The sequence below is a fragment of the Carassius auratus genome, chromosome 6, assembly GCF_003368295.1.
Source record: "Carassius auratus strain Wakin chromosome 6, ASM336829v1, whole genome shotgun sequence".
Classification (NCBI taxonomy): domain Eukaryota; kingdom Metazoa; phylum Chordata; class Actinopteri; order Cypriniformes; family Cyprinidae; genus Carassius; species Carassius auratus.
This window is the reverse complement of record NC_039248.1, coordinates 6,390,242-6,400,348: the sequence shown is the minus strand read 5'-3', so window position 1 is coordinate 6,400,348 and position 10,107 is coordinate 6,390,242. Positions and strand designations below refer to the sequence as shown.

The 10,107-nt window shown below is 36.8% G+C and overlaps 1 protein-coding gene across 1 annotated transcript; it reads left to right on the top strand.

Annotated features, from left to right (window-relative positions):
• The first annotated feature begins 1,408 nt into the window (after window positions 1-1,408).
• Window positions 1,409-8,212, top strand: notum2 (notum pectinacetylesterase 2). The gene is made up of 12 exons (XM_026258544.1): window positions 1,409-1,740; window positions 1,870-2,204; window positions 2,487-2,539; window positions 3,170-3,265; window positions 3,370-3,430; window positions 3,510-3,586; window positions 3,670-3,769; window positions 4,788-4,976; window positions 5,519-5,619; window positions 5,728-5,875; window positions 6,052-6,099; window positions 7,011-8,212. The coding sequence occupies exons 2-12, from the start codon at window positions 1,891-1,893 to the stop codon at window positions 7,309-7,311; spliced, it is 1,488 nt and encodes a 495-aa protein (XP_026114329.1). The 5' UTR covers window positions 1,409-1,740; window positions 1,870-1,890; the 3' UTR covers window positions 7,312-8,212.
• The last annotated feature ends 1,895 nt before the right edge of the window (window positions 8,213-10,107 follow it).

Below are 10,107 nucleotides of genomic sequence, written 5' to 3'. Positions count from 1 at the left end.
TTAAAGAGAGATGTTTTTCTGGAAAAATTGAGGAATTGGGTTGCATATGTATCCGAAAGAAGATCAGATTTTGCTTCTAATAGATCAAGATTAATATACAATGTATATGTTAATAATATATGTTTGTATGTGTATGTAATAATCATTTTCATAAGTCATTTGAGAATAGAATAAGCCATCTGAGGTTCTTAAGGATTGAGTTTAACTAAGACACATGTTCTTTCCCTGGATGTATATAGTTTCTATGTTTCTATGTTGTATTGTGTGTATGTTTTTTTGGGTTTTTTTTTTTAGAAAAAATTGTAAAAGAGGGAGAGCAATTATATTTTGAAACAATCTAACAAACCTAAAGTACAAGTCATACTTAAAACACAGAAAGTAATTGTTCATACCTGCATTTGTTAAAACACTTTGTTATCATAATGAGCATTATGTAAACAAATATATTGTGTTGTGATTGTACTGAAATGAAAGATCAAGATAAACACAAAATAGCAAAAAATAAATAAAAAGAGGGCCAGATTTCAATTATCACTACGTCAGCCTAAAGCTGTCATAGATCAGCACTGTATCTCCCTGTTCTTGATACGGATTTGCAATTTGTTAATTATTTCTGAATTAATAGATCTAATTATTTTGTAGTAATATTAGATGCAAAATGTTGGCACTTGGTTCCTTACTGTTTATCTGGTTTCACTGCTTTGAAAACAATATAATTTTGCTGCAATCGTAGCATGCTTATTTTAATTTTATAAAATAATTACTGAATTCATATAGATTTAATCTTTAATCTTGTTGAGTGTGGGTTATATGCAGCAATTTCTGGATAAATTTCTCTTATATTACCACTTGATTACAGTAATATTTGTAGAAAATTCTCATGTCTAAAAAAGAGGCCCTGGACAGAGCTTATACTTAGATGGAAGTGCTCTAGTTGGTCAGACTCAAAGACAGGTCTCCTATACCAAAGGTTAGACGTAAAGACATGTCTCTTATGCCAAAGATGTAGCATACTTTCCATAACATCATTCATTTACGTATACATTTCACCGTGATTGATAAGCAGAGTGGATAATGACAGCATCAGTCTATCAGCTGTTGCTTTATGTAAGGCAACCCTGTGCAGTCAATCAGCAGATACTTCAGAAATCTGTGCACAATTCACTCACTTCCATTTCTTCAATTTGAGAAGACTCTACTCTTTTTTGAAGGATTAATTTCATAGGATTATTTCATAGAGGTTTCATAGGATTATTATTCAAATGAGTGAGGAGTTTCTCCCTATTAGAGTGAGCAGGGAGAGGTCTGCTCCAATGACCTAGAGCCACATGCCATGTAGCTGCAGGGTTATGCAGGTATTTCAACCATGTAGGTGTTTAAATCAAAGTCGAGCCCGGTCTAGGGGAGGGTTGGGAGGGCTTGTTGTGAGACTAAGTTAGGTGGGGAGGGGATGTCTTTGAAATATGGTTGGGAGAGCGCATGTTATCTTTTCTCCTCGCCATTAGACGTCCAGGTTTGGTGTGTCATTGGTTGCAGCCCAGAGCTGGCACCAGCTCAAAGGGGATGTTGAAAAATGCAATCCATATGGTGGCACTATAAAATCTAGCACAGAACACAACCAAAGACCAAGATCTGTTCAGGACACCGGTGCCGACGCAATTCGAAAACCACTTTTTCTGCATTGCCTGAGGATTTTTGCTCTCTAAGACGCCCGGGGACCAGGACCAGTTGCTTTGAGGGGTGAGTGTTGATCACTTAAAGTTTATCACTTCTGATTTCATTGGGGGTGACAGATTAAATCATTAAATTAATTTAAAGCAGTGTCGTTTTTGGAGTTTCATCGCAGACTGTTCCATTTGGCCTTTCTAGGGAGGTCCTGTCGGATTTGATATGAATATTCTGTCTCATGTCATGTTCCTGCTTCTGCTGGGAGTCATTTCTTGTCAGAACAACAATCGAAATGCCAAGTCAAGTGGAAAACCTGCAAAGAAACCTAACAGCCAGGCTAAAGAGACAACCCAGCATGGCCCTGAAGATGACCCAAACCTTGCGCCAGCAGGTGCTGGTGATTCCAGTAAAGAAACTAATTCTGGAGGTCGTGGCACCACCCAACAAAGCGCATCTGTCAACAAGCCTGTTGATGAAATGAAGCTGCACTTTCTTAAGAACACATTAGTGACATGCAATGATGGTACTGCTGCTGGGTAAGACACAGCACTAACATCCTCACTGCTAGCCAGAGGTGCGTAAACTTGGCAATTTGTAGAGCAACAAGGTCATGGATTTGATTCCCAGAGGAAACAGTAACTGGTAATATTTAAAAATTAAATGTGGCTTTGGGAGAAAAGAACATCTGCCAAATCATGAATGTGCACAATTGTTGCAGTATTGCAATGTTAAGTTAAATATCAGACCTTTGACAGTTTTGTAAATGTCCTCATATGGCTATGTTCCCTAGACCATCTATATTTATTTGTGGCCCCCAGGTTTTACCTAAAGGAGTTCAAAGGAAGTAAGAGATGGCTGATATTTTTGGAAGGTGAGTATTTAAAACGAAGTTAATTTTGTCGAGAGAGGTCAGCAGGCTTAAATGCAGTGCTCAGCGTTATTTTGACGGCTGGTCATCTTCTTAGACATAGTTTTTCTTGCTTTTTTGGAGCTCGTCACATCACATTGGTTCACCAGTAAGTTGAGAAGATCTATAGTGTCACCGGTCTAGAAAAGTAACATGCGATGTTGAATTAGACATGCGATGTTGATTTAGACATGACAATATTGAACAATGCAAGAGGGAGAACAAGGTGTAATCACACACATCATACAATGTCTCTGTCTTTACTTGGAAAGTCTTGCCAAGAGGAAGCAACTTTAAATGGAGAGGGGAAAGTCTAGCAAACGTACATGCAATTGTAATAATACTTAGCTGTAACTCCATTAAAAATAACAAGCTAACACAGATTCATTGTACACTGTGCTGTTTTGTGACTCGACTAATTCAAACTAACTGTAAAATAATAAAATAAAACAGTAACAAAAGCTGTGTTGCAGGTTTTTGTTTGAACAAGGTAAACACTGTACATTTGTGCCAATACAGTCCAAGCTATGTACATTTTGGAAATCTGCACAAAAGAAGAATAATGTTAGATTAATTCCAATTATTCTCTTTTAGGTGGCTGGTGCTGCTACAACAAAGAGACCTGCGATTCCAGATACAAAACAATCCCCCGACTTATGAGCTCAGCTGACTGGCCACAGACACGCAAAGGTAGGCTGATATTAACCACTCACAACAACAACTTGCTTCCTTCTAGCTAGCCTTGCAAGCCATACCTCTGTGATTCTTACTGAAAACAACCTGATTATTTGCAGGAAGTGGTTTACTGTCAACTCAAGTTGAAGAAAATCCACACTGGTATAATGCCAATATTGTGTAAGTATTTTAATTAGCTTATTTATATAAGCTTTTTAATAGACATAACTTACTTATGTATCTTATCTGATGTGAACAGGTTTGTTCCCTATTGTTCAAGTGATGTGTGGAGTGGTAACAAAGCAGCATTAAAGTCCAAACAGGCAAAAGAAACAGGTATTTTTCAAAGATATTTTTTTTTTTTGCGAGACTATTACATTTTTTTTTGTTTGCAAAATTAATGATTTATTCCACCACAGAATATGCTTTCATGGGATCTCAGATCATTCGGGAAGTGATCAAAGATCTTTCCCCAAAAGGATTGAAACAAGCCAAAGTTGTGATGTTGGCAGGAACAAGGTGAGGTCTCTGGCTGTGTTACCAAACTGTTTTAGTTTGGACAAAAATACTTGACATTGCTTTGTATCTATTGTTTTTGTACATGTTTGTTAAATGATGGGCTGTATTTGAGAGATTACTTAACAGTATTAATCCTTAAAATACAATTACTTTTCCTCAACCATTTTTTTTCTGCTATTTGTTTCCACAATCCAAGAAGCATAGCTATTATAAATCCCATAATTAGATTTGAATTCACTCATAAACAAAGAAACCATTAGAGACCCATTACACCTGTTGCTGCAGATCTAAAAACAAGATGCTATGAACAATTGAAACAGAGCCATCTGGAGTACCATGAAATCCTATTCCCGTCCATGGACCACCCCTTTAGTTTTACCACAACACTGACCGAAGCACTATTTTCAGCACATCCTGTTGTCTACCATAAAAAGGGAAGTCGTGGCCTAATGGTTAGAGGGTTGGACTCCCAATCGAAGGGTTGTGAGTTCTAGTCTCGGGCCGGACGGAATTGTGGGTGGGGGTAGTGCATGAACAGCTCTCTCTCCACCTTCAATAACACGACTTAGGTGCCCTTGAGCAAGGCATCGAACCCCCAACTGCTCCCCGGGCGCCGCAGCATAAATGGCTGCCCACTGCTCCGGGTGTGTGCTCACAGTGTGTGTGTGTGTGTGTGTGTGGTCACTACTCTGTGTGTGTGCATTTCGGATGGGTTAAATGCAGAGCACAAATTCTGAGTATGGGTCACCATACTTGGCTGAATGTCACTTCACTTCACTTCACTTAAATGTTTACTGCAGCCTGTAATGCTATAGACAATGACATAATAACTATATATGGCCTGCCAAGGAGGCAAAACGAGTTCTGGGGATTCCTTCAGTGTTAGCCACATGTTTTGTTGGTTATCCCAAAGCATTCCTTGAAGCAATTTGATATTCAGAACAATTTGTAGTTCACTGATTTGACAAGGTAATATTTTGGGACTGAATTGACAGCACTTATTTTTTCTTTGCGTTAGTGCTGGGGGAACAGGTGTGCTGCTGAACATTGATAAGGTGTCCAGTCTTCTGGAGCAGTTGGGGGCTGATGCTCAGGTGCGCGGCCTTGTCGACTCAGGCTGGTTTCTGGAAAGTAAACAGCAAAAAGCTCCTGATTGTCCAGAGAGTGCCTCCTGCACCCCTGTGGATGCCATAAAAAAAGGAATTCGGTAAAGTGACCCATTTAAATAGGACTTCAGTACTTTATATTTAATTTCATAATTATTTCAACTGTAATTGAAATATGGTTAAAGTGTACTGCTGAATGCAATGACAAGCATTTATACTATATACGCTTTTTTAAACATGCTAAAAGCAAAATGTACTTTAAAGTAACTCTGAATTATTATAAAGTGAACTTTTTTATAAGTTCACTACAAGTCTGTAAACAAACAATGCTGTGGATGTGTATATCTTTAAGTTTATTAATTGGCCCTATATTTAATCTGTAAGGACAGAATTTTTTTTATTTACTTTTGAGATATGATCTACACTAGTGCACATTCAATACAATAAAAATCACAAGGGATAAAAAAAAAAGGTTTAAAAACTTTGTGTGTTTTGTTTCAATAGCCAGCTGCAATGTTACTATTGCTTATGATTTGGTATTTGTATATATCAGTCATCCTACAATTTTTTCCTGTATACATAAATTAATTCTCAAAATGTGCTGGTTTTTTTTTTTTTTTTTGTGATATTATGTCTTTTTTAGGTTGTGGGGTGGTGTTGTTCCAGAAAAGTGCAAGCAGCAGTATAAAAGAGGAGAGGAATGGCAATGCTTTTTTGGACACAAACTGTACACATACATAACTGGTGAGGGTGTGCCATCTGTTTGATATGAATGAAAACATCTTTACAGAATTGGTTAATGTTAATAAGACTTACTTCCTTAAAAATAAAAGAGGATATGTCCCTTTTTAGCTCCATTGTTTGTAGTGCAGTGGTTGTTTGATGAGGAACAGTTACGAGTGGAGAACATTTATATGGGCGGGCAATCGCTCTCAGAGCAGCAGTGGACCTACATGCAGAACCTGGGAAAAGAGTTTAAAAACTCTCTCAAAGATGTTACGTGAGTGCATTTCTGACATATTATACTAGTATATCACTTAAACTACCTAAATATGTCTCCAAAACAGCTTAAGAGTTACTAGTTGAACAATCACGTCAAGATCATGTCATGCAAAGTATTTTTTTATATACATTTATATAATATATAATATAGATGTTCTGCTGTTGTTGTTTTAGGGCTGTGTTCGCCCCCTCCTGTCTTTCCCACACTTTGATTACCAAAAGGTAAGGACACGCAGGCACCCCGAGACACACTCCTCATGGGTGAGCTCATACGCCTGCATTTGAGCACTCGTCCATCATGATGCATTCTGAGTGTCACCAAAATGCCAGCTCATGGTTTCACGCTTAATTAATGGCCCACTGTATGAGCTCAGCTGAGAGAGCAGTGCGGCAGATGATTTGTGAGGTGAAACACAACACATGATGAGGTCAAACTTACAGCAGAGCAATTTGTTTTGTGACTCCAGAAGTTTCAAGAAAATATGTAAGTTATTAATATATATATATATACCAGTTAAAAGTTTGGAATAATTAAGATTTATTTGATTTTTTAAGAAGTCGCTTATGTTCACCACAGCTACATTATTTATATCAAAGACAGAGCAAAACAGTAATATTGTGATTCTTGTTGAAATCCAGAATGATTTATGTCAGAAAATTTTGCTTAACCACAATCTTATCAGATATCTTATTTCTACTCTCTTTGTTAGCTGTATTGTTGCTTTCAATCACATCACGATCTCACATTAAAAAGCTACATTTACTTACGGAGCAGAACCTTATCAAGGGGAATTTCAAGATTTCTACATTGTTTGAATTGCAGTTGTTTTTAGAGTTATGTTCTGTAGTTATACATCATTTCTTACATTTCTTTAAAGGAGAACATTATTTAATCATATGGGAATGCTGAATTTTTTTTTGTCTCTTACGTTTACCAAGGCTGCGTTATTCATTTCTTTAACAGGAACACTACACCACATTTTTTGCATTCTTTCTGCACCTATGCACTTCACTTGTGACTGAGACTTCCTGTCAGAACCCACTTCCGAATTAAACAGGACAATTAATGAACACTGATTCAGAAAGCAAAGGTCTATTTTGATTCAGTGCTGCCTAATTTTTCTCTCCTTCAGTAAATGGATGGATTTCCAGATCAAGGGGACGTCACTCTCTCGTGCTCTGCAGTGCTGGGACAGAAGTCTTCAGGAGGCTAATAAAAACAGCAAAACACCTCTAAAGGGCTGTCCCTTTCATCTCATCGATAACTGCCAGTGGCCACAGTGCAACCCAACCTGTCCAGCCCTGATTGACCAGGCCACACAACAGGAGATGACCCTGCTCCAGGTGCTGGCCAGTATGGGTTTGGACCTGCAAAAGCTTGGCTTGGATGTAAGTGGAGATATTTCGGCCAGCATGGTCAGCAGTGGTGGCTAAATTAGCATTAGCGGCGGTGGTGTTCTCATCAACACAATTCACCTCATCCACACTTTTTAGAGATTGTTCAGTGGCTTCCTCTCATGCCACTTCCAGAGAAGGACCTGGGTTTGTCTAGTGAACATGTCACTGGATTTCAGTACCGACAGTCTGCCTTTACAACTGTGTTCTAGAATGATTTTGGGTTCTCCAAGCAAGCGACTCTAGCTAGACACAGTTAATCAATGGTTATCACAACTGCTAATCTAACTAATCACTTCCATATGAGAACTGGTGTCTGAATTCAATGCTTTAGCTAAAACTGTCTGACAACATCAGTGTACCAACAAAATCATGAAAAGCTGAATTTACTGTTAACTAAAACTGAAGAATGTACAAGTTGATAGACAGCAAGGACATTTAGAAGGATGTTTGGCTTTCCATCACATTCTGGAGAAAAGCAGTGCGCAGATTAATAACAACAGTTGATTTTTTTCCTTTTTTTAAAAAAAAAGGTGACAAGAAACCAGAACACTGCAATAACCACATTCATCCAAACATCCTGTAACAATACTTACTCTATGTTATATATCTGTATTATTTGTGCATGCTGTTTTAAGACATTGTAGTCCATTTTGCATACAAGAATCATAAAAATGGCACCCAATGATAATAGGTTATGGATAAATGTGGTATCTGTTTAATTGTGCCTTATATATGAATAAGACGTGTAGTTACATATTGATAACCAGCTGAATGTCCTTAAAAATACATCATAAAACAAAAACATCTATTTGAAATGTAATTATCTTACAGTCATATGATTATACTCCATGCCTATTTTCATGATCTGTAATATCGTTTGACATTTATAGTTGGTTTGACTTGTCTTGAACACTAATAAAAGATGAATGAAAGCTTTTATATGTACAATAAGTTTTAGACACCTGGTATCTCAATGCGTGTGTGTTGTTGGTATCTGGTATTCCCCAAGTTATGGAGACCAAATGTCCCCACAAGGATAGGATACCAGTCATTTTTGACCTTGGTACTTTTTCTGGTCCCCATGAGGAAAACAGCTTATAAATCCTACAGAATTAAGGTTTTATTTATTTATTTATTTATTTACTTTTTACGTTTTGTGTGAGGGGTAGGTTAAGGGGCAGGGATAGAGTAAGGGGGTAGAAAATACAAAACCTATTACATCTATGAAATGTCCCCATAAAACCTGGAAACCCAAAGTGTATTTGTGATTTGCTAGAATGGTGTGTTAATGTGCCATAAGAGCACAGAGGAACCGCATGGCAAAAATCATTATTTGGTTTCATGAGTAGTTGACTAATGGAAGCTGACTAATGAGAAACCGCTTAAAAACTTGTCTTTGTCCATTTAAAAACAGAATGGAATCCAACGGTGAATGGCACAGTAGTAACTTTACAAAAACACTGTGGTTAGACGACTTAACTTATCTGTTTGAAATGTGATTCTTGTTCCAACCTAGAATGATTTCCGTCATACATTTTTGTGCTTAACCACAATCTTATCAGTGATCTTATTTCTACTCTCTAGGTTAGCTCTATAGTTGTTTGCTATCTTACCACCATCTCATTGAAAAAATAACTAAAATCAACCAACTAAAATCAACCACCACTCCCCATCGTATCAAAATACTGTGTTGTTATTTTGATAAGTTATGTCTTACTGTTTTTATTAAAACCACCATCAACTATTTCCCTCAAGCTTCTATGAATTACAGTTGCATACAGATATAGAGCAATATCTAAAAGTGATCATAGGCTACTGTTTTAAAGTGCACAGCACACGCTTGCGTGAACTTTGGCAAACTGTATTTTGTTTCTTTTTTTTTTTTTTTACTAAGTAGAAGATTATTTTAGGCTTGATTTCTGGTAGGTCTGCAAGGTTTTGTTTTCCATGCAACTTCATAGAAGTTTAAAGCTGCGACTTTGTGTGGGAGTTTCATGAGTAAAAAAAAAATCATGTATGTCTTCACATATGTTATTAAGCAAAGGCATGACTAAGAAACTTCCCAGAAGAGTTTGAACACATCATGTCTAAAGGGAAATTTTACAGTTATATCCATGTATATAAACAATTCATTATGAGATTAACACGCCAGTAAGGGAAACAGGGCATATGTCAGAGTGCAGACAGACTTAGCCCGGCTTCCTGTACACACCAGTGAGTAGTCTGACTAACGGTCTAAGGTAACTTAAGGTTATCTAGCTGTTAATTATAAAAACCCAAACTCTAGAATCTATTAATATTTCAAAGAATATGTCCAGTGAATAGCTAAGAACTTGCTTTGAAATTAAAATAGAAATGATCAAATGTGCTTACATTCATGGTACAACATTGAGAAGTGTATTGCATTGCTTAACTGCTTAACAATATTCAGTGTATTCTTCAGTATTTGCAAAGGAATATATTGCATTTAACTTTAACGTGCTAAAAAGCTATTCAAGCGCTGCCTCAGCTCTCACCCAATAATAGTTTAGATTCTGGAAATCTTTAATGGATATGAAGAGTTCATTTGCAAGAACAGATAACTCCAATTTTACCAATTTTCAAAAATCATGTTTTTTCATTGTGCATTCCAATTAATCTCAATCAAACTGCAGTTGGGCTATTTTGATTAGGTAAAAAAAAAAAAAAAATGCAGCTAACCCAAACAATAAAAACATGATAACATAACAAAAACATGATTTTTGAGCATTTATCTGTTTTTGCCAATAAACTCTTTATATGTAATTTGCAATTCATTTAAAAGCACATAAGAATCCTTCTTTATTGTAATAG

Coding starts and splice junctions, on each gene's coding strand:
- notum2 (XM_026258544.1), top strand. CDS start 1,891: ATGAATATTCTGTCTCATGTCATGTTCCTGCTTCTGCTGGGAGTCATT. Junction 3,770..4,787: donor GTGATGTTGGCAGGAACAAG/GTGAGGTCTCTG, acceptor TCTTTGCGTTAG/TGCTGGGGGAACAGGTGTGC. Junction 5,876..6,051: donor AACTCTCTCAAAGATGTTAC/GTGAGTGCATTT, acceptor TTGTTGTTTTAG/GGCTGTGTTCGCCCCCTCCT.